Below are 24,379 nucleotides of genomic sequence, written 5' to 3'. Positions count from 1 at the left end.
GTTCCACATGACAAGCCAAACACGATACGAGATCGTAATTGCACTAACTTAAAACGGGGTATTAAACTCAATTTATGGCCTCCGCGTATGAATCGGACTTACTTTTGATATCCGTTGAATGTGACTAATGTCAGTGAGTGCCAAGAAACACCTACATTAACAGAGCTGTCGGCTAGAGAACATGAGATCCGTGGTGTGTGTATATGTAACTATGGCAACCCGTGTAGTCATGGAGAAAGGACTGATGGTTCCATAAAAAAGAAATGGACTATGTATCCAATCAAGTGGTCGATGTAGAGAATAGAACCACTAATAACGTGGTATGGAAAAAACGAAAACATAAAAAATTAAATTGAACACAAAAAATTTAGAAAGTTGGTGCATGCGATTAGTAAAATAACAATTAAAGCAACTAAAGTCCCCCGGATAACCCCCTGAGAAATAATTATAAAATGGGATTAAAGACCTGTCACAACACGGTTCATGTGGTACAGAATAACATGTAAGAAAAATATTAATTCTCATATTTTCATTTCTTTCAACTAATATTACAATTGTGAATCCATAAGATGACAGAATTGTATTGAACATAATCGCTGTAAGTAGGGAACACATGTGAAAAAAGAGAATACCATTACACAGATAATAGGATGCATACAATACATCCCAGAGGCATGAACGAAGAGTTCAACCTCCAAAGCCTTCTAGGACTTAATGACCCTGATCAAGTTCGCAATCTTTCATAACTATACACCACTTTGCTTCAGCACCCGAGTAAAGGATCCCCGGGGATTACCTAGGGAAATGCCCTTAGATTTTCACACGTTCCATTCTTGAATAAAATGTATAACCATATTTTTTCATTAGTGTACTGAGGAACAATGCTATGCGATTCCACTTTCTGTTTTGTCAAGGGGTAAAAGGGTGTGTGCCATCACTTCTGGTAATGTCACTTGAGGATGGGGCCAAATGGCATCACTTCCTGTGATGTCAAAGGTCATGCAATGTCACTTAGGCTACATCTGGCATTTTCGTAAAAAGACATCCCTGAAGAGCGGGCAAGAGGGACAGAGGTGGCATTGGGAGCTTCAGAAATGGGACCTATCAGCAAATAGCATAGGATAGGAGTGCAGGGTTTCAGATAGTTTTGCCTTTTAAGTCCTACTCCCGCCTTCCCACTACTAACCAACCCCCCACTAAGATCTACTAAACAAAGCCAACCCCCCCTCCCCAAGAAGGCCACCAAAGGCCTAATCATTAGCACATCAACACTAACCAAGCCATGACTAAGCCCCCTTCTTTGGCCCGGTCGCACTCTCCCAGATCGGCAGGTAACCAGACCCAAAAAGCTGTAGACTATCAGATCTCTGGCTTCCTTATTGATAACATGCTCCCAAGTTTCTTTGGCCAAAACCATAGAAAGCGGATTCACTCAAGAACTGTATACATTTGAACTGCAACCATCAACACCACAGGTTTTGCATCCGCCTTTCACACTGTTCCACTAATTAACCCCCCACCCTCCCTTTTTTCTTACAGAACCAAGTGCAGCAAAGCCGCCATTAGTGGCAGACAGGTGCTATACAACACCACATCCATTACATCAAATTACACTAAAATTGAATCAGACTACTGAATTGTTACCGCTCCTGGCTGCAGCGTTCAGGTAATGCCTGAAGGTGGCACTCAGCGCCACCGCTTTGCAAGAGAATGGAGGCGAGTAAATGGCCACAATAGATGGCAGATTCCAGTTACCTCCTAATGTCAATTGCCAAGAATCGGTGTAAGGGGCACACCTCCCTTTGTCACTCAAGCCGCTGGAATGTCCTTCCACAACACATCCGAAACATTGATGACCATTACACATTTCGGAAATGCTTGCATTCAAACAATATCATGTAACCCATCAGTCTGCCATTTAATTCCCTTGCTCTACTCCATGAATGGAGATTGTGCCTTGGTGCCCTCACGAGTGAGATTAGTCGTACTTTACAAATCCAAACAACCCAACATATATCCCATGGATTGAAGTCAAGAAGCATGCTGTGTGTTCCATCCAAAATATAGCCCATCGAGCATGGAAAAGCACACCCAGGCTAGAAGCCAATTAGATTGGTTCTTTCACCAAATCAGCAATCCATTTTAAGACATAATATAGTAATTCTTGGAACAGAAATTGATGCAAAAGGGTGAACACCGTCTGAATTTTGGGATGCGTCTTTCTAGATTTGTTGCAGCTTAAGTTCCTAATTTGTACCAGTTGCTAATACAACACTTGTTCACTGGGGTATTTCAAGTGCTAAGATTCAAGCTTGTGGCTGTAAAAAAAGGGCAGTAAGGTCAAGAAGAGGGACAATTCCAGCGTATAGAGACAGATCATTGTGTCTCACAGCCATTCAGGCACACTGCAGGATTAGTGGTGTTTGTTTGGGGAGGTGTAGGGATGTAGTGCTTGCTCTTATTTTTTAAACAAATAAAAGTTTCCTATGGCACTTTCAATGTGTGGAGAGCTAGTACCATTTAAAAAGTTTAACAAGGTGTAACGAGCTCAAAATGAGCAAAAATATACATTGCTACACAACCAACTAAAGGTGGTTAGTGTCATTTGATATGATATGATTGTGTATAGGCGCTATATAAATAAACAGTTTCAAAGCGCTTCTAAGCAAGGGAGGGAACAAGGGAAAATACAATTACATTCCTACAGGCCATGAACAGTAAGGATGTGAAATTAACTATCGTACTCAGCCTGACCACGTTTCAGATAGTGCAAGAGCTAAGACATAGATAAGGAAGGGAGGGAGGGGGAGAGTGGGAAGGAAATGGATACAGACCGGCGACTACCGTACTAGGACTGACGAAATTTCTGGTAGAGCCGGAGAAAAACAAAAGGTGAGGGAGAGGGGTGCAGAAAGGGAGGGGAGGAACAAAGCAAGCGACTATCGTACTAGGCCTGGCAACATTTCAGATAGTGCTGGACGGGGGAGCAACAGACGAGGTTGCTATCATACTAGGTCCCGGGACAATTCTGATAGAGTAAGTGCATAGAAGAAAGTAAGGGGAGGAGATAGGAAAAGGGAGTGGGGAGGGAAGGAGAGAACAGAGTAAGCAGTCAAAAGAGTGGAGAAGCAAGAGGGGAGAGTGAATACAATTGCAGAAGTCAGTAGTAACACATAATGTTGCAATCCAGGATACAAGATGAAGATGGGAACAGCATGATGCAGGGCCACCAGGAGTACAAGATGCAAATGAAGTCCAGCATGAGAGTTGAGAAAGGGTGACACACCATAAATCAATGAAGTCCATAAAAGTAAAATCCAGCATTGGCCTCAAGACGGTGATGGTGAAACCAGAATGTATCAGGACAGACTCCTATGTGTGGGAAGGGATGGGGGCACAAGGGAACACCACAGGGGGACCAGGGAGGGTGGGGATGGCCTGTGGGGACAGAGGGTGTAAACACATGTTGATGCATGCTTACCTGCTGTCTTAGCAGGAGGGGGGAGGATGGGGTGTGAACCCTGGATCCTCCAGGTCCGAACAGGAATTGCCTTTTTCTTTGACTGCCCTTCGCTTTGGATGCCCAGGCGAGAGACGCCCTTGATCTAAGAGTCAAGAGCAGGAAGGAAGAGGCAGGGCTAAGAAGGTGGATGGTGCTTAGGCCAGGTGACCTAGATCCACTTACACCTGCTCCCCAGCTGCAAAGGAAAAGAGGCTGGAGGACTCCTTAAGTACGGAAAAGAGCGGCAAGCAGGAAGGCACCAGGTGGGTGGGGCTTGCTAAGTGGTGAAAAAGGTCGGCAACCAGGAAGGCACCAGGTGGGCGCGACTTAAGCCAGGTGACCTAGATCCACTTACACCTGCGCTTAGTAAGGGTGAAAAATCAATACTTTGCCAGATCCACACGAGTTACAATCTAGTTTCCAACGTGCAAGAGGAGAGGGTTTTTGTTACCTTAAAAGAGCGCAATGGTTTATAGAAATAAGTGATCACTCCTGTGCATACATTTTTGCAATTCATCCTAGGTAAGTGTCTTACCAGCGATGGCGTGGTTGTGAGGTCCCCCTTGCAGCCCAGGGAAAACCGCCTGGTTTATAAGCCCCTCAATGTTGTAAAGGACCTCTTTCCCAGTTTTGGGGTCAACACTGCGGACACCTATGAAGAAAGGGGGGGAAGGCGGGAACATAACACATTAATGTTCTTAAAAGGCACAAAAATAAGATGTTTCAGAAAGTACTAGAAAGCAAGCTTTCTAAATTCTTAAACGTTTAATGGAAATTCAGCCTGGAACAAAACTGAAGAGACAAACCTGCCCACCTTTTCTATAGAAGATTACGCCTGCACGACAGCCTCGGAGGGTTTTGTGGGTTGTAGTGGAAACCACATCACAGTGCTCGAATGGCGATGGCACCACTCCAGCTGCCACCAGCCCACTGATGTGAGCCATGTCCGCTAGGAGATAAGCCCCATTCTCATCTGCAATTTTCCTCATCCGGCCGTAGTCCAGGTTACGCGAGTAGCAGCTGACACCTAACAAAGCACAAGACAAAGACTTAATGGCAGTGTTTGGAAAAGCACCAACACAAAGTTCATGTGCTCAATTAGAGAAACCATACTTTGCAACCACAGAATGTTAGGGAACACGATACAGGAAAGGTGCCCTATCCTATGGCCTACCCATCCAGAAGAGTGCACTAGAGCAATCAGACCCAGCTCCAAAAGCACATACTACTTTGCAAAAAAGGCAAGGGGATGCCTTGACCCACGTGTGCCCTTGATACAAAAAGGCCAAAAAAGGGCCCTGTTAAGGACCAAAACTATGAGTGAAAAAAAGATGTGTTTTGAACATTTCTATTACTTCTTGTGCAGTGATGTTATGTTAAAGGCTCTTATACCACACACTGTTGCCACCTGGGGGGGTGGGTCTTTTGGAGCTCTGGCGTATCTGCAATGCAGTGAGGGATAGTTAGTAGGATTGAGCAGGAAAAAGAGCAAGAGAGCTGGGATGTGCTGTTGGCAGCTTCAGTTTGGCTACACCTTTCACTGGGCGTCAGTGTGTTTTTCAGTTGGTGGCCGCCATGTGATGTTGGGCAAGATGCGTTATAGTTGGCTTGTAGATGGCGATTTTCTTTTGTATGAATTCCATTCCTTGGCCATGGATTGATCTGTGCGTTATACACATTGTTTTGAAGGGGATTCGTTTTTTGACTGGGAGCCAATGTAACCAACCTTAGCGCGGGTGTGATGTGGTCCCTTCTTGAGAATTTGGGAAGTATGGCAGCTGCATTCTGCATTTGTTGCAGTTTCCTCAGTAAGTAATCCGGCAATCCGAGATATACGCTGCTGGCGTAGTCTATCCTGATATGAGGGAGATGATGGCCAGTGTTTTGTGCGTTGAGGAGAGGAATTGTAGAACCTTTTTGATTGTGTGAAGATGGAAGAAGCATTTCTTAATTATTGCATTTACTTGTGATTCTAGAGTTAACTAGTTGTCCATTAGGATTCCAAGGTTTTTTTATTCCTGTGGACGGTGTGTGGCGTTCCAGTTCTGTGGGACACAGGATGCACTTGTTTCCTTGGTTGTCCAGTGTAATCACGATTTCAATCTTGTCCAGGTTGATTTTGAGGGTACCGTCAATGTGTGGCTGTAAATAATTTCGGACTCAAAATCCCAGATTCTGCAAGGCCACCTAGTGGCGACATATGGAATTTTAAACAGCAATACGACATGAATAAAGAGCGTTAACCTTGAAAAAGACCAGAGTACACAGAGAAACACATGTTGTCTCTAAGGCTAGTTTACATATCGCTGCACAAGTAGTAATAAAAGTTTTCAAAGCACATTTTTATTCGCTCTGAGTTTTGGTCCCTAACAAAGCCATTTTTTGGCATCTTCTTTCAAGGGCGAACATGGGTCAAATCATCCCCTTGTCGTTCTTACTAATCTGTGACGTTTGGCATCGCTACATGTGTCTAGACCTGGGCTGCCCATCTCATGCTCAATGGTCTTTGGGCTAGACTGAGTGGAGTTGCTTAAGTGGAGCCCAGCTTATATCTTTGTACTTTACAAAAAAACACAAATTCACACTGAATACATTCTTCTGGCCATTAGCTTTATCCATTGTTCACATGCACATGTTACGACCCTATGAACCAGCAGACAGAAATGTGCCCACTCTTTAAGTCCAACAAGGAACCTAGGCTCGACTCCCTGCATCCACCCAAGCCATTTAGGCCACGTAAATGAGCAAAAGGCAAAGTACTCCTAAACCCCACTCATGCAAGCATGGGGTGATGAAGAGGGTATGCAGAATAGGTCAGTCAAAATGACACAGTAAATAAGCCACTTAAGGGTTCTGCTGAATCAACCACTAGATCAAAAGGTTAATGCTTTTAGCAGCAATGGCCTCATTGCCCCGGCAAAACTAGTACAACATCTGAATAGAGATCACCCCCTAAATACTACCCCCACTTTGATTAGCTTTATCCTACTCTGCGCCATCTATTTTTGTAGCAGCACAGACAAGTCCTTCCAACCACACATCTGCCATCCTCTTAACACTCCAGAGCGGCTGTGCCTTCCCAGAGAGCAGTCTCCTTTGGTCTAGGTGTGTTCAATATCTTCCAGTACAATAGCCAGAGATTTAGTTTGAGGGCACTGAATTCCCTTCTTTACAGATATTATAAGTTACTCACTGTAGTGACTACCGTACTCCTAGGACTTAGTCCACTTTCCTCCATACTGCATGGGCATCCCTTCATAGGGACGGGAGACAGAACCTTTTTCACCAGAACAAACCTTCCCCTTTAAATTTAGAGGCACGCGGGGGTGTGGCCCTGGGAGTAAGCGCTGCCCTGACTCCGGCGCCAAACCTCAGTCCCCATAGATGCGTCGACAATAGATTAACATTGCCTAATGACACCAGTTTTATTAGGGGGGAGGATGGTGGGACGTATGGAAGAAAGGGGACTAAGGACTAAGAGTATGTTAGTCACTAAGGTGAGTAACTTAATTACTCTTACGCCCCCCTCCCCTTTCCTCCATACTGCATCGGCGATTACAACCGAGTGTAGCCCCAGGGTGAAGAGGAGACCCTCCTTAAACAAATAGGTTTCCAAGAACCGCCTGTCCGAAAGCCGCGTCTGATCTAGAGCCGGCGTCCAAACAGTAGTGCTTGCAGAAAGCCGAAGGGGTGGCCCATGTGGCCGCCCTGCTTTTCCCAGGACACAAGCCGCTGGAATGCAATGGCCGTTGCCTTGGCTCTGACCGAGTGGGCTTGCGTGTTGGCCGGCAGTGGCTTATGCTGTCCCTTGTAAACTTCTTTGATGGCAGAGACCATCAAACGCGCTACGGCTGCCCGATACTTGCTCCGCCGAAGGTGACAAACAGTGCGTCCGACTTGAGGAAGCCGGTGGTGCTATCCAAGTAGAATTTCAGGGCACACCGGACATTGCGGCATTGCAGAATTCTCTGTGCCTCGTCCTTGGGCTCAGCAAAAAACGTAGGCTGCACTATTTCCTCGTTCAGATTGAGTGCTGAAGGCACCTTGGATAGGCATGCTGGCTGCGTCCGCAGGACTATCTTATCCTTGTGAAACGTAGTGTAGGGCTCCGAGGCAACCTGCACCTGGATTCGCTGACTTTGCAAGCCGAGGTGAGGGCGACTAGCGAGGCAGTCTTGATGACCAGCCTGAAGTCTGCGGAAGCCATTGGCTCAAATGGTTTCTGTGCCAAGGCCCCCAAAACTATGTTAAGGTTCCACACAGGGTGTGGCCTCTTGATGGGCGGGTAGAGTGGCGAGTCCCGTCAAATGCTTTTTGACAATCGGGTTGCAAGAGGAGAACACTTCTTCCTCTGAGTTTTTGTAGGCCCCAATGGCTGCCAAGTACATGCAGAAAGTGTCTATCTGCACGCCCGAGTGGGCGAGGTGCGCAGACAAGGAAAGCACATCGTCCAATGTCCATGCAAGGGGGTCAATATCCTTAGTCTGCCCAGTGGCAGACCCTAATCCACTTGCTCTTATACTGGGTCCTGGTAGCTTCTCTCCTAGCCCCCTGTATGATCGCTTGATTAACCTGGGAAAGGGTGAGGCGCCCTAGCATGAGGTGCTCAGGAACCACATTGTGAGGGCTAGTTTCCGTCGCATGGGGTGGATGACTCTGCCCCCTGCTGCACCCGAAGATGTGCTAAGCCCTTTGGAAGGCAAATGGGTGGTCTTTGGGAGGCCGAGCAGCTCCGAGAACCATTGCATGGCTGGCCACCATGAAGCCATTAGGATGGCGCTGAGGTGGAGATAAAGAGCGTTTATCGGCGGCGTGGGGCGGAAAGCGTATGCGGTCATGCCGGTCCACTGGATCTGAAATGCGTCGCCCAAGGAGCTGAGGCCCTGTCCCTGCCATGAGGCAAACTATTGGCACTTCCTGTTGTCCCAGGTGGTAAAAGAGGTCCAACTGGGGGTGTCGCCATCTGCTGAAGAGCTCCTGCAGTGCAAGGTCATTCAATTGCCACTCGTAATTGTCCGCTCCCGGTCTGCTGAGCCTGTCCCTCAACAAGTTGTATTCCCCCGGAAGGAGGACGGCCGTTAGGTAGATGTTCTCCAGGGCCCATTCCCACATGCTGACCGCCAGCCTGCGCAGCGGTGGGGACCTGGTACCTCCCTGCTTGTTGACAGAACATTCTGGTTGAATTGTCTGTCTGAATGAGGACGACCTTGCCCTCGATAACCAGAAGAAAGGCTCAGAGAGCTAGCCAGATGGCTAGCAGTTCCAGCCAATTGATGTGGTACTCCTGCTCCTGCCTGGTCCAGGTGCCACGGACGCTGTGGTTGTCCACGGTGCCCTCCCCCATCCCTCGAGAGAGGAGTCCATAGTGATGGTGACCTGTGGGGTATGCTGCCAGAAAGGTTTGCCCATCCGCAGGTTGCAATCCCTGGACCACCATGTGAGGTTTGGGTGAAGAGAAGGAGGAACATTGATCATCTCTGCCTGGGAGCCCTGCTCCTGGTTCTATGATGCTGCGAAGTACAGCTGTATCCTCCTCATCCTGAGTCTCGTGCGGGGGATGGGCAGTAGGACCGCTGCCATGAGACCCAGTAGGTGTTGGTAACACCAGGCTGATCACTTCTCTGCTAAGGAAGTGCGCAGTGGCCCTCTTGATGGCCGTGATCTTGCCCTTCGAGTTTTTCCTTCGGAGCATGTTTCCCAGATGAACCCCAAGAAGGTCAGATTCTGCGTGGGCTGCAGCTGCGACCCCTTGAGATTGAGCGAAAAGCCCAGATCGTGCAGTGTGTTCATAAGAGCGTAGGAAGTGAGGTGCACCGCTTCCAGAGATGAAGCCCCGACGAGCCAGTCGTCGAAGTACGTGTATATTTGGTGGCCCCGAGCCCTGAGAAGGGTTGCCACTCTATTAATCAGCCTGGTAAAGACCCCGGGGGCCGAGTTGAGGCCGCAGGGAAGCACCTTGTATTGGAAATGGTAGGCCATGATCCTGAATCGTAGAAAAGGACGATGAGGCTGCCAAATCGGGATGTGTAAGTGCACGTCCTTCAGATCCAGGGAGCACATCCAGTCTCCCTTGCACAATGTCTCCGCTATTAAGGCTGGCGTAACCATCTTGGTAGGGAGAGGTTGAGGGTGGAAAGGTCCAACACAACTCTCAGGCCCGCCTGGTTCTTTTTCTGAATGGTGAAAATCCTGGAGTAGAAGCCCAAGCCTCGCTGGGAGGCTGGGACTTCCTCCACTGCCTGGCTCTCGACAAGCGACCAGATCTCTGCCAAAAGAGTTGCTGTCCCAATCTCTGGGAGTGGGGTGGAAGAGGGAGGAGAGGCTGGGATGGGTAAGTGGTACCCCGTGGATACAATGGCGAGGATCCAGGGGTCTGCGAAATTCTGGTGCCAAAAGTGTGCATGGAGAGCAAGCCTGCCCCCACTGGAGACACGTGGACCCCGAGGGGTGCATCATGCCTTCTTTCCCTTTGAGGCTGTTGAGGAGGAGGGGGGGACTGGAAAAAGCACTTACACACACTCCCCCACCTTTTTGTTGCTTGCGCCAATGTTGGGTCGGCAAGCGGTCTGGTTGCCTCGACCTCCACTCTTGGAAGCCATGGAACCTTCCGTATGTACGCCCCTTGTCCGAGCGCTGCTGTGACTGGGTGTACATTTTGGGCGTGGTCTTTGTAAGGATGGATAAAGACTTCGCCGTCTGTGAGCTGTTTTTCTTTTTATCCAGCTTCTCGTCCTTAGGAGTGGAAGAAGTCACCCCCTTCAAAACGGACAGTTTAAGATGTGTTCCTGGACATCCGGGTTGAATTTTGTAGCACAGAGCCAGGCCGTTCTTCTCATGTCCGTAGCAATGCAGATGGCCCGGCCAGAGTTGTCCATGTGGGCCATGGTGGACTCCATGATGTCTTGTGCCACCATCTTGGCCTCTGCTAGTAACGCCTTGATTCGTGATTGGCTCTGCGCCGGAAGCTCTGGGAGAAAATCATCAATTTTCCGCCAAAGCCTCTGGTTAACAGCAGCCAGCATGGCATCTACGTTGGCTTGACGAAGATGCAGGGACACGTTGGAATACAGCTTCTTCCCGTACGCCTCCAAGAGCTTCTCCTCTTGCCTAGCAGCGCCGCGGACAAGGAGGCCGAGGATGACTGAGGCTTGGAGTATAGTGATGCTGCAGCGATCACAGAGCAGTGCGGCTGAGGGTGGGCAGATAGCAAGAGTGTATCCCCCCTCCATCTGCCTGTACTTTGCGCCCAGGCATCGACTGACCGGCTGGACCGAGTGGGGCTTGAGCCAGCCCTTTTTGGCCAAGGCAACAACGTTCTTCTGCATCGGGATCACCGTTCTCGCTGCAGGACGTAGCGGGAGGACTTTGGCGAGGACCACCCTCTGATGGTTGATCGACCTTGGGTTGAGGAAGGCCCGAGTACTCTGACAGCCCTGCAAGACGTTTGTGGAAGGCCTTGCCTAACGACAGTGTGTCAGAGTCATCATCCTCATTTGTGTCCACCTGGGGGTCCGGCACCGGTGGAGGGGTGCAGGGAGGCAGAGGTGTGGAGACCGGAGGCTGGTACAGAACCACCTGCACTATCGGTTGGGGGGCCAGAGTGGGCGGCAGAGGCTGCACAGGGGCTCCTGTACCGAGACCTGCGGCGCCAGAGCCATTGGCGGGAGCACGTCCCTGAAGGCGTCCCCGAGGATGACCTCCATCCGAGGAGATTTCATAAGCCCAAGGAATCTTTCGAAGGATCTGGCTTGTTGCGTGCCATGCGTAAACAGACGCAGCGGGAACCTGCCCTGTGCAAACAAAGGATAGACTGTAGGCCACATACCTGGTTGACATCAGTCCCACCTTGACTCGTTGACTCGTTCCTCCACCTGCTCCCTTCCTTGGTATGGTATCGGACTGGTGTCTAATGTCTGGCACGGTGGCCATCCTGTCCAGCTACCTTCCACGTGTCTGCGTCGTGTTGTTGACTCACTGGGCCCAGCCCCGTCCAGGATCATGAGGCCTACCCTACTCTTCAGGCCGAGACCTGGTAGGTGTTTCGCCCTCGGCAGATCTGCTGGTAGAACTGCATATAGGCGCACCCTCAGGCATGTTGTCAGTACTAGGGCGTGGCCCCTCGGGTGAAGACCCGGTAAAAGAACCTTCCGGTGCCTCAGCACTGTCACCGGGAGGAACCACTGACTCCTCCGCCTGCTGGCCGGTAGCCGACTTAGATGCGGTACTCGTGCTGGTATGAGAATCTGAGCGGTTGCTCCCGCGAGCCGAGTCCCTGGAAAGGAGTCTCCCTTGCGGGGTGTGCTGGAAAAGAGTGGCCCTACCTTGGGCCTGGATCGATGATTGACAAAGTCCTTCAGGTCCTCTGGAGGCGATCTCTGGAAGAGCTCCCTCCACCTGGCAAGTCTGTTCTTCAGAGACCTTGAGGAAAGCGCAATGCATGCGGTACAAGCTTGCCAGCCGTGGTCTGGCCCAAGGAAACTTAGGCAGAGGGCAGGGGGGTCTGAAGTTGGAAAGAGCCTGTCACAGGATGGACACCTGCCGAACCCTGTAGAAGTCGACATGCGCCGGGGAGGAGCATGAAGCCCGAGGACTGAGTACTTGAATGATACAAAGACAGTAGTATCTGCGTGTGGAATATATGGCCGAAGCCAAACCCAGCAGCGCTGGTGAATTCGGCCCGTTCCCGTCAACGCGGAAAAGGGGACTGGTGTGGCGCTGGAGGGCAGAGTCAGCACAGCACATGCTCCCAGGGCTGCACCCCCGCGCGCCTCTAAATTTGAAGGGTAAGAAGGTTTTTTTTCTGATGAAAAAGGTTCAGCCTCCCATCCCTAAGAGGGGATGCCCATGCACTATGGAGGAAAGGGACGGGATGTAAGAGTAGATAGGGCATGGATTGGACAAACATCTGGCAGCCAAAACAAATACTGCATCGAATAAGGCGTGAGAAAACAAAGGGGAGAAAAAGAGTAACAGACTGTCCCCATTCGTTTTTAACCATTATGTCCAGCACTTTGAGAACACACGAGGGACAGTGTGAGAGGAGAAAATGAGGAGCTGAACTGTACCTCTGCTCTGAACCCCTTTAACCAAGTACAAACGCATGACATAATTGCCTAACGGGCACTTTCCTGGCAATTACAGATTGAGTGAATAGGCTCACTCATTCAGCTGACTGCGTAGTAAGGTTCTGTGACTAAAGCATGGTAACCATGAATTGCTTAGCCAACATGGGAAAAAGTGAGCCCTTTAGCACAAAGTATACATATGAACTCAGTGGAAGAGAGCAGAATGGACAGGTTAGGACCAGTATGTACTAAAAGTGTTGGCAATAAGAGTAAGAAACAAAAAGACCTGTGGGTGAAGCACGATCAGAAGAACGGGCAGACCTGGATGGTGGTCACTGACGACATTGCATACACCTGTTTTCAACCATTTTATTTACACTGCACCTGTGGGTCTAGGTTTTACATTAGAACATTAAAAAGGTTAATGGAAATTCTTACTTGGGTCCAGAACAGGCCACACCTCTACCGTTTAGTGCGTCACATACCTGCAATTATCAGCTTTGGGTGGAACAGGCGAGCGTTTTCCTCCAGTCGGTCATAGTCAATATACCCGGTGTCTGGATTCACCTAAGAAATAAGTGCAAGAACATCAGCAGACCATTACAAATGGAGGACCAGAAACATTGATCTGCATTTGTCACAGTGGTGCCAGTGGGATGAAGTTCTTTCAAGGGTCACAATTGGTGTGTTATTTTTTTTATTTTAATTTTATTTTTTTATTTGTTTAGTTGATACATCAACTTTTCAAATACATGATTAAGAAAATTTAAAATGACAATTAAATTTTAGATGTCTAAAATTCATCATATTTTATACAAAGCAAATTCAACCTATACAAGAAAATAAAACATTCAAAAAAGACAATAGCTCTTTGCCGCTTAGTTAGGCATGCACAACATAGTTAACTATTGTGTTATTCGGCGCAAGCTACAGCAGGTAGAACAATATCCAAAAATTGCACAATTGCAATCTGTATTGCCATTCTTGGATTAGAAAACAATTGTTGCCAAATTGGTGTGTTATAATGTGCCGCATGCTTTAACGAGGCTGACCCACTGCAAGTTTGCCCTTCCACCAAAAATGAATCCCAGATCTAACAAAAATAAATAAATTGGGGCACTGGAAATTCTCAGAAGGCTTGGTTTCATTTGAAAAATAAAAAATAAATTGTTTTGAATTCTACTTTCGATGCAGCCAGTGTGCGTGTTTTTTAAAAAAAAAAAAGTCAAGTGCAGAAATGTCTTTATTTTAAAAAGGTTCTGCCAAATACCACAAATGCTTCACGGAGATTAAATGAATATGGGGAAAAACAAACGAATCCCCCTTGAAATGTTTTTTCGCAGGTCAGGTGTTAAAAAAAAAACAACCTTGCCATAAAAAGTCCTGCTGTAGTAACGTTGTACCCAGTTTTCCCCCATATGTTGGGGTTATTTTTCTATACATTTGTGGTTTAAATTCCACCATAGTGTACTGGAGGCAAGTCCTATACCAGTAACAGCAGCCTGTCTAGCAATGAGAATCCCTGGAAACCACAAATTTTCAAAACAGATAACATTACACAGGTTAGAATCACTTGATGTGATTTGAAAATTGAAAACTGAACAAAATATGAAAAACAAAAACAATATAAAAAAGTAAAGCAAGTGGAATGGAACTGCAACACTAGCCCTTCCCTTTGTTACAGTAACACTGCATTTGAACTTACAGAAACTGGATTCAGGTTTACTACCTGTATTGCAATTGTATCACTAACAAAAAACCCAAATCACTGTTCAAAAACAGTTAACCACATACAACAAGACAAAAATGAGAACAAAATCACTGCACCATGTTGTTGAAAGGTGACACATGAATGAAAGCCAGAAAGGCTGGAACATTAAAGTTATTGACCAATTTGTTTCCCTAATTGGCTCCAACTGTAAATGGCGACATACACCCAGACTATGTGGGGGGCGTGCATTTATACTTCTGTACCTATAGGTAAGGTCTGTGATGTCCCCCAGAAAGTAGGCCAGCTTCTCCAAAGACTCTTCTGGCCCCAAGCCAAGACTACGGGACTCCTGCTGGAGCCGCAGGAATGCCACCCTTACCGAGCCCCCCGCCATCACTGCTACAACAGATTAGGTGAATCACCTCCGCCCAAGGCCTGCATAAGAGATTTAAAGAATCTATAGCGGCAACATCAACTCTCCACCACCCCCCGCTCCCTGTTTACTCAAAGCTCAATCTCAATAGGCCATCTGCTGCCTATTGTGCATAAGTAGCAAGCCTGCTACTTTGTTAGTCTACGGAAGATCATCCGTCGCCACCCGACCATGGCGACTCCTGTTGCACCTGGTCTTCCTTGCTCCCTGAAGGTGTTCTTGGGTAGTTTGTCCCCGCAGAGGTCATCTTTCTTTGTTTGGGTGTTCTACTGGAAGCTGGTTGCACTGCAACCGACCAGACTAAATCCTGCATCTGAACAGAGACCTCTGCACCCGCGGGCCTCCTTCAATGGGACCAAGCATTGCGTCCCCAAACGGAATCCAGAAGCTCTGCACTGGTCTCTGGGGAAATCAGAGTCAGAGGGTTAAGTTAACATACCAGTTTCTCTCCCTCCTTTCCTCCATAGGGTCACATCAACATCCCATCCCAAAATCACTCTTTCCCGACTGATAGGTGGAGCCCTGGTCAAGGATCCCTTCCTAGGCCTAGCCTAGTGACTGATGGGATGCTCTTACCTGAACTTTATCTAACGTTTTGACTCTTATTCATAACCACTGGCATCAATCTCTTCATAAACCTACCTGTGAAGTATATACTTTTGAACTAGTGACTTTTAGGCACAAGGCCCCAAACCATCTTAGGGTTGGACTTGATAAGAGCTCAGGAACCGGTTTTAGGATTATCCTGAAGTGATCTTTCTATTCTAATGCAGCAGAGTACTTCAGGTTATTGCAAATGAATATTGAAATCAGAGGCTTTCATTCATCTCCTAAGGGTGAATATATTCTAGTGTTGGCGTGACAATATTTGCCTAGATGTTTTATTGGCTTAATCCATCTTAAAGGCCTAATAAAGGATTGTAGATTTGTATACTTCGCAGTCTAACTGGAATTATTGGTGTTGCTCTGTGTGAACTTAATTGTAGCCCTCAACCACTCTCACACCTTTCAAGACTAAAACGTGCCTCTCTGCTACTTGCATTGATTGGGTTGTGCTAAACGGTCTCCCTGTTCAACATAATAGGGTGACCTCCCAAAATCCTCCAAACTGTGAGGTGGTCTATGCCTCATCTCTTTGCTGCGTCTTTCTTGATTATTATTTTTCATGTTTTAAAGTATTTGACCGTGTCTTTTACTACTACTGAAATGCTAAACAAATGTACATACATGTTTACAGTATATTATGGAGAGTATTTAATTGGGCAACTTTATGGGACTAACCATACCTGGTACCAGCCCTTCCCCTTCTCCCAGTGGAGCTTCACTGCTCAGCTACATGGCCCATTTATAGAGTTTTAGTCAAACTTGATTGACAGCCTGTCTTCCCACTAACTAGGTCTCTTTACAAAAATTGTTTATGAAACAACCATGCCAAAAAGGATAGAAAAACCTAGGATTAGTGTGGTAACTTGTGTGTAGCCTGTGTCCGTTAAGGGGGCAGGAGTGTGATGGATTGTGCCTAGAGGGACATCAAAGCTGATGTCACTATCAGAACTCTGGCAGCATCTTGTGAACCTGGGGTTCTACCAGTGTCAGCTGGAAGGGGACCGCTTTGGGTGGTGGGCTCCAGTGTATACTGTGCCCTATATGTAATGTGTAAGCCTTCTCTTATCTGTAACCCTGTGACCGCAATTGGAGGTATAAAGAAGGAACCTACATCTACACATGTGCTGACGTCTTTGTTGTAGCATGAACAGCCCCATGGCTAACTCCAAAAGTTAGCTATTAACACTACGCTTCAAATTGCTTTTTTTATATTTTAGAGTCCCAGATTAGCAGGCAACAAAAGACCAACTACTACACAGTTGTCCATGCTCCCCTCTGCAGATACACTTGGAACTTTTGTCCTGCAACACCTTCACAACTACAATTAATGTTAAGACTGACACAGCTGTGCACCTTTTTCACAAGGTGACTTTATGAACAGTAAGGGGCAAATTATTTAAGCGCAAATGGATTAGAATCCTACAGGCATATCAACTTGCAAACTGAATAGGATGAATACATCTTTTTTAGTAGGCTACCCATCTTCATGGTGGTTGACCTGTTCCAATAAAATGGTAGTTTAATGATAAACGAGTTAAGACATGATTTTCCTCCTAGTCATCCGAGCACTCATCAAGTAAGCAGATACCCCAGAACCCTGCTGGGTAGTCTACACTTCCAATTACAAATACCCCCTGGTGCCAACGAGGTTCACACCAGCAGAGTTTTTCCCACCAGGGAATGGAATCCTTCCAACGCCACCGGCAGGCCATGCTAGAATGCCAATGCAACCCCCTTTGTTGGCTCTGTACAAAGGTTTGAGATTACAGAAATTGCGGACCCATTGCCCATCAGCATTTTAGACTGTAAAATGTGGTCCATTTGCAGAAACCCATGGAGAGTTGGGCACCAGGGTAATCTCATATGGCGAAAAGGTCGCCAGAAGACTCTGGATTTAGCACGGTTAGGAGGGGCAGGAACATCATCCGCCCTTCCATTAAGCAAAGAATTTTCCAACCATACATTTGCAATGGTCAGAGTGACAGGAATACAGTCCAATTGTCAATGTTTCACAACTGACCGGAGTGGGACCACCTTTTGTAGCCCAACCCTGCGTGGCAAAAACATTAATTATCTGCTTCAGCACTGTATTACATAAAGAGGACCCTGCAAGGCAGGCAAACTAATAATGTCTAACCACAGCCCACAAGCTACTCGGAAAACGACCCCAGAGTGGTGTACAACTTGATGGCTGAAAGCTCACTTACTACCATGGCCAAATAAACCTGAAACTAGAGGACATCGCATTTTTTCAAAATCTTTCATATGAGAGAGAGAGAGAGAGAGAGAAGGCTCACCCTAGAAATGCTAATTTGTTTCCCAGATTATAGTATTAAGTTTCTAATTGCATCTGGAAGAGAGCCCGTTACGTTTATTGGAAGGGTTTATAAGCAAGGGAAAAAGGTACAAAATGTCCAATAGTGGGAAGCAAATGTAAAAATATCTGGTCGCAGATTGGAATGTAGTCCTATAGCTCACATGATTGCATTTACCTTGGCGCCTGATAGGGTACTTTTAGTATGCCAGGCACCCACTATTTTATACAGCTTGCATCTTCCACCCGGAGCCAACAGGCACATTAATGCCAGAACACAGCACATGTCTTCTAACTTGGTCGCACCCCGTTTACAAAAATAAATAAATAAAATATATTTCACTCTGTGAACATTACCATAAGATTTGTTTTTCCCCTTGGGAGTCAAAAATGTACTTCTGCTTCCAGAGCAGGCCAAGAAAGTATTTTGAGATATTTATCACCTTTCTTGTAATCAACCATTAATTGCAGCATGAAAATAAGCATTTCATCATATAGGTGGTTTTCACATGAGGCAGTACTACTATAGTAGAGGTGCTGCACGGCTCAATCATCTGTTTTTGTTTCATGGGTGTCTTGGCTTCATTTAAAGGGAATAAAATGTGCAAGTATGCTTTTGATCTTTAGCCCTGGCTGCAATACAACTGCACTCATCTATGAAGAACTTAAAGGTTTACAGTGGCGAATACAAGTTTTGTTTATAGAAGTTAATAGTAGGTGGTTCGTTTTCGCTTAGTCACAAACATCCCTGCCAATCATTGCTCTATGCCCTATGCCAGATTCATGCCCTTTACATAACTTTATTAATAAAAACTAATGTGCAAAAGGGCCCTACCTTCCAGAAGACTCACAGCTTCAACTGTTGGTTTGGTCTGCAGCAACAACCGCAAAGTTCATGCTGGTAGGTTGATGAGGTTAAGAGTTAAAGATGCAACATCTAGTATGACAACTTTGAATATCTAAGTTATTTAAGGCTTGCTTGTTTAATGTGCAGCACCAGAGTCAAAGAAATGGTCTCCCCACATGAGAAACTGGCAGCAGGTGCAGCTAACTCAAGTACATTTTAATTTGATTAAAGTCCCCCTAATCTTCGGTCCAATCGATTTACCATGTGAAAAAGTACATAAAACCAGTCTGGTCATGCAAGGCGAGTGAGAAAATTCCCAGCTGGTATGCCACCGACTGCAAAACATAGTAGCAAACGGAGGCAGCAGCCATACGAAAAATGGCTGCTCTGTCCGTGCATGAACAAAAGGATGAACCGGATACAACCTAGAGCAGAGAAACTCAATCGGAGCAGGAATTGAGGTTAAGAAATTTTTTCCACACCCTTTGGAGAGGGGTGTAGGAAGACCTATCCTGGGGGGGTAGGGGGGAAAATGGCAGTTCAATTCAGTCGCAACTCTCAATTGATAATGTGGCTGAGCAGTCAGTTTACTCTTTGGATGAGGGAAGCGTTGGTACTAAACATACAATACTTCGATTGTGTGCCTTTGTAAGGTTACAAATACTTTCAAATAAGCTCTATAACAAGACATAAACAAACATCACAGTAAATATATTAAACAGTGATCCGCATCAGTTTTACTGCACCTACAAAAATACAGAATGCAAAAATGCCAAATGTTTTTTACGGATTACACCGCAATTATACGTAGACAATTAGGACAGGCTCAGTGTTAACCATCAGATAAATACTAAGAGGTACAGTACTGGGCCTACAGAGATCCCAGGTACCAGTCAAAATCCCGGTAGTAACATGTAATCAGAGACAGTTTAGCTATCGCAGTCAATGGCAACGAGTTACTGTAGTGATTTACTCTTCTAAAATGGTTAGAACAAAGTGGCAAAAGCTCTCCCATAGAGAACAGGGCAAATAGACTTGCTTCCGTTATGGGTAAAACGTAGGCAAGTATTTCTTCTTACTCAAAAAGAGGATGGGGAGGACTGGCTTCACTGGTTTAAACAGAGTGCGCCTTAGTGGGCTCCCGATGGGCCCAGGTAAGCAAAACTTATTTTTGCTGTGCCTTACAGTCCACTCACGCAAATGCCACAAAAGTAAATACCCAGGGGTAGGATACCACGATGGCTACTAATATATATATATATATATATATATATATATATATATATATATATATATATACACACACACACATATATATATATATATATATATACATACATCTATCTATCTATACATATATATATATATATATACACACACACATATATACATATATATACACATACATATATATACATATATACACTTTGGGCTGTTAACGTAGTAAAAATGTTTGCAAAACTGGTGCAGCAAAAAGGAATAACAGCAGATACCAGCCTGCTAATCAACAATTCCAGGGTGCTTAAAAAGCCCTGCTTTGGTGGGCAAGTGGGCTACCGCAGGAGAGCACTATAGGAGATCTCCATCGCTGTAACTCCCTCGGTGCACAAAAACAGTCCAATCCAAAAAAGCCAGCAAAAGAACCACAAAAAACATGGAAGTCTGTCCCAAACAACAGGGCTCTATTTAAAGAAATGAAAATACTTGATGTGAAAAGTAGCACAGGATAGCTGCACACAATGATCACCCAGCTAGTGCACTTTAACACAGGATCACCCTACAGCCCAACCTCATTGGGCACACTGATTAATTGGCCACAACTAAAGGACAAAGCATATAACTCTCCTCTGACACTGCCCCAGTCAAAGCATCTGATAAAAAACTCCCCTACATTGGGGAATTTAGTCCAGGACCCGCCTCTCAAACAGGACCAGCTCCCATAGCTTCCCCCAACAACATTTAATTGGAGACAATCCAAATCGGTCTACTTATTGAATCCCCTTGCCCAAGTAAGATTTTCATCTTTATGATAAATGTTCCTGACCCATGTCGACCCCAGAACATTTTGTTTGGACTTAGAAATGATTTTACCTTGTCCGTAGGTGAGTGGGAATCTTATTTCCCCCCCTCACCTAGTCTTACTTTTTTATGGGTGACTTATGTCTCGCCATAGTGTATGATTGATAGTTTCCTATAACTTTGGACGGACTAGTGCACTATCGCAGCACACATTTAAAATTTAGTGGCTTCCTCATAATTCCCTTATTATTTCTTGGGTGAACTACTGTTCCCATGAAGTAAAGTTGGATTAATATCCCCTTTACATTGATTTTAGTGAGCCAGCACACTTCATCTTATGTGGAGTGCCGGGGGAGGGGAGGGGGATACAATGTATCCCCCTTTATTACTTATATGATAACATTTCTGTTACAATTGCAAGCTTACTTGAAAGGCTGGTGGCAATGGTTTTGCCATAGTGACTTTTTAGTCTTATTACTTGCAGGCTGCTAACTCAGCCTTTGTAATGCACAAAAGGGCTACCGTATTGCTAGAATGTTGGGCTCCTTTTTTCACCATTTCCGGTTTGCTTGTTGTTCGAGATCTTCCCCTGCTTCTAGGTGGGAACGACCTCAGTGGAAGTTTTGTCTTCAGCTGGAATCCTTTGCATTCCCGCCAGAGGCTACAGAGTCTCTGAGAAGGCAGGAAGCAAGGGACTTCAAAGCTCTGCAGCCCTTTGTCTTTCACCTTGCCTGAAAGGAAACAAGTCCCAATGGGGGGGATGGCTGTCCTGACTGGACAGCCCAACCACCCCATTCTGTAAACTGCAGGGAGAGTTTGCCGGAGTTGTGATGTAGGTCCTGATAAATACTCCGATCCTGGAAGCTGCTGACAAGTCGACCACTGGAGGTGAATCCAAAAGGGGAGGATTAAGAAACTAAGTCTGTAGCGATTTCCAGCGACGAGAGCCTGCTGTATAACCAGAGCCCGATGCAACCCTTCCTTCTAATCGAACATGGGTCCCAAAAACGACTACTCCTACCACAAGTCTGGTGAGACCCACTACTCTAAAAAAAACCTGCATTTTGAGCCATCCCACTATGTGCTGCGACCTTGCTGGGCTGCCAACCGCCAATACCCTGGGACCTTGAGCCCGAGTGCAGTGCATGGTCTTCCGAAGTCCGAACCTTGCTGAAACTTTGGTGGACTCCTGCAGGATCTCCCGAGACCCGATTCGAATCCTTGAAGTCCCCTCACCAGCGTGCAGGACCGGATTAGCAAAGAGAATACGACCAGCAATATTAGTTCTTCATCTGGGTAATTTAAAAAGGTGCCAAATCTACAGAGCCACGAGAATCTGTGAAGAAACCTTTGCTGGAAGCATACGACAACTGCTGTTGCAAGTTCCCGTCCAGTTCTTTTGTGCATCCTGTGAGCCTGAGTGGACGATTTGTGTGGTAGCAAGTTTGTCCATACCACTTACCCAGGCCTAAGGCTGGAACACATATAGGGAGCCTTCTGTGAAGTCCCTGAAGACTTTAAACTAACTCTGAAGCAAATACTTACTTGTTAAAGATCTCCTTTGAAACTTTACTTTCTTGCAACTGAAACCTCCCTCACCCTGCCTACAGCTGGCACCTAGACAAATGGGGTCCCTCTTCAGCCTCAGAACTTGTGCAATAAACTTGGGGAAGATTGGATAAGAAAAGGATTCTGCCTTGAAATTATAACCAGTGTAAAGGCACCTACTTGCTAAGGAAGTTAGTGTGGTACTATCTCTGTGAAAGAAGAAGTTACAAAGTGTCCTTCAGCTTACGCTTGCCTTTGAGTTGCATTCTGACCCTCTAAAAATGTGTAAGTTACTTTGCATGGTGATTCCCCAGCCTTCTAAAAAGTAATAAGTGGTGGTACCGTTTTATCATTGCTTAACTGAATGAGTAACAGTTTACCAATAGGGATTTACCTACCTTGAACAACATTAAAGTGCAATTGGGTTTTTGCTTCCCGTGGAACAGACTTAAAACAGTCTAGAAGGTAATACTTGTCTTGCCCCTCTTTAAAGTATAAGGTTTTACTTACCTTGAATAGCTGCTGCTCTTCTAAACTTGTAACAAAAGGGCTGTACTTTCACTGGAACTGCTTAGAGCATTTCTAAAAATAGTCATAGGGTCAATTACTTACCTTGACATACATTGTGTTTTCCTTAAAGTGTAATTGGCCTTTGCGTTCATCGATTTGCTTAGTGCAATCAAAATTAGTGTTCATACTTAGAGTAGCCTGAGGGCCCTGCAGAAAGTATATGAGTCCATTTACCAGCTCTGAACGGTATCCCTACATATTCTCCCCACCAAAAATAAATTGTCGTACATATTGTCGTTTGTCTCGCCAGAGGCGATATTTTTGGGTGGGATAATTTGTGGGAGCGGGGGTTGCGAGGGTGACCCCGCACATTTGAAAATAATGCGGGGGTGCCCCTCGCAGGGTCCATGGCTCAATATTGCCACAAAAATATGGCAATATTTTTGTACCGCAATATTTTTGCGGGGATATTAAGACATGGAACCCTCTGAACAGAGTTCTAAAAAGTAATGTAGCAAGGAGTATACTTTTAACAGGGTTGGTTTATTATGCAATTTCATTACCGAGTATCACTGCATGACTGGCAGGGTCAGCTACCCTTGAAATACTGATTGTATTCATAAGGTATATCCAACCTGCTCTTATTCTCAAAGAAAAGTATATTACTATCCTGAATGTATAACCTTAGGTTTGACTCGACTTGTTTCTTTCTCCTCCAAATGAGGTTATACCTTTGTTTGCATACCATAGGTATTGAGTTGGTTTTTATGATTGTGTTTATATGATGTGACTTACAGTACTTACTTACCCAAGAATTATCATCTACTTGCATTTAAATAAACCCTTTATTTTTACAATACATAGTGTTTCAGTGTTTCTTTGGACCATATGTATGCTACAATGTCTTTGTATGAAGCTACAGCCTTCTCTCCCTCCCAAGATAAGCCTGGCTGCTCGGTCCATGCTACCAACATTATCAGGTGGTACAACCTTAAGCCATGAGAGGAGCTTATGTACTGTCTAAGATGTATAGTTTTATGAAGCCCTTAGTTGAACTATAGAAAAACTGTCCTAACCGCCATCACTGCCAGCCCCAGCATATTTCTACCATGACTGGACCCACGTGCAGACCTGCACACAGCCTCCTTATTTAGCTCTCCGCTTCTCCTTCTAGATAGCCTGGCGCATCAGTCACAAACTGTCCGCATGGGATCGCTCGAGTTTACATCCGTTCTAGACCCACTGCATGGTCCCATAAATATCAACCAAATTAACAGATTTCAGAAACAACTTGAAATCCATCATTTTTTTCCTATGCAATCCACGGAGTGGAAAAACTTAGCAATAACTGGAGAAGAAACTTTAATTTGCATCTGTGACGGATACAGTTTACATTTTTTTTTTTAAAAACATTTATCCTTAGTTATATTTTATTTCTTCACAACATACAACACTAGAATAGTTTATAAATGTGTGATCACAAGAAACAAAAAAGTGTTTTTGAATTATTCTCAACCACTGGCACTGCTCTGGGCAACCCTTCCACGCCCCCGTTTTTTTTAGCCAGTCCGCACCATAGCAAAAAGGGGTCCAGCCATATGCAGAAAGCTAAAAAAATAAATAAAAAACAAAAAATAAAATTAAAAAAAAAAGTTCAACACACACAGTGATGTGAAAGGTTGCCTAGAGCAGAGCCAGTGGTTTAGATGAATTCAAAACCATATCCACCCATCACTGGTTCTAGTTTGCGTCCCTGTGCGAGAGGGGATTCCCAGATTTGGGTCCAGAGCCTGCTAGGCCTAGAGATCCAAGCTACTCCTCACT

General features: G+C 45.8%; 1 protein-coding gene across 2 annotated transcripts in view; it reads right to left on the bottom strand.

The window, feature by feature from the left end:
• Positions 1-24,379, bottom strand: part of SHMT1 (serine hydroxymethyltransferase 1) — a 451,377-nt gene that overhangs the window by 237,643 nt on the left and 189,355 nt on the right. For both annotated transcript variants that reach the window (XM_069645688.1, XM_069645689.1), the window contains exons 6-8: positions 13,053-13,134; positions 4,317-4,529; positions 4,038-4,154 (exon numbers count right to left, since the gene is read on the bottom strand). In XM_069645688.1, the coding sequence (XP_069501789.1) occupies positions 4,038-4,154; positions 4,317-4,529; positions 13,053-13,134 (412 nt within the window). The remainder of the gene's footprint in view (positions 1-4,037; positions 4,155-4,316; positions 4,530-13,052; positions 13,135-24,379) is intronic.

Source organism: Ambystoma mexicanum, chromosome 2p, assembly GCF_040938575.1.
Source record: "Ambystoma mexicanum isolate Mex_15411 chromosome 2p, UKY_AmexF1_1, whole genome shotgun sequence".
NCBI lineage: Eukaryota > Metazoa > Chordata > Amphibia > Caudata > Ambystomatidae > Ambystoma > Ambystoma mexicanum.
The sequence above is the reverse complement of the archived record's forward strand: the minus strand, read 5'-3'. Positions and strand labels throughout refer to the sequence as shown.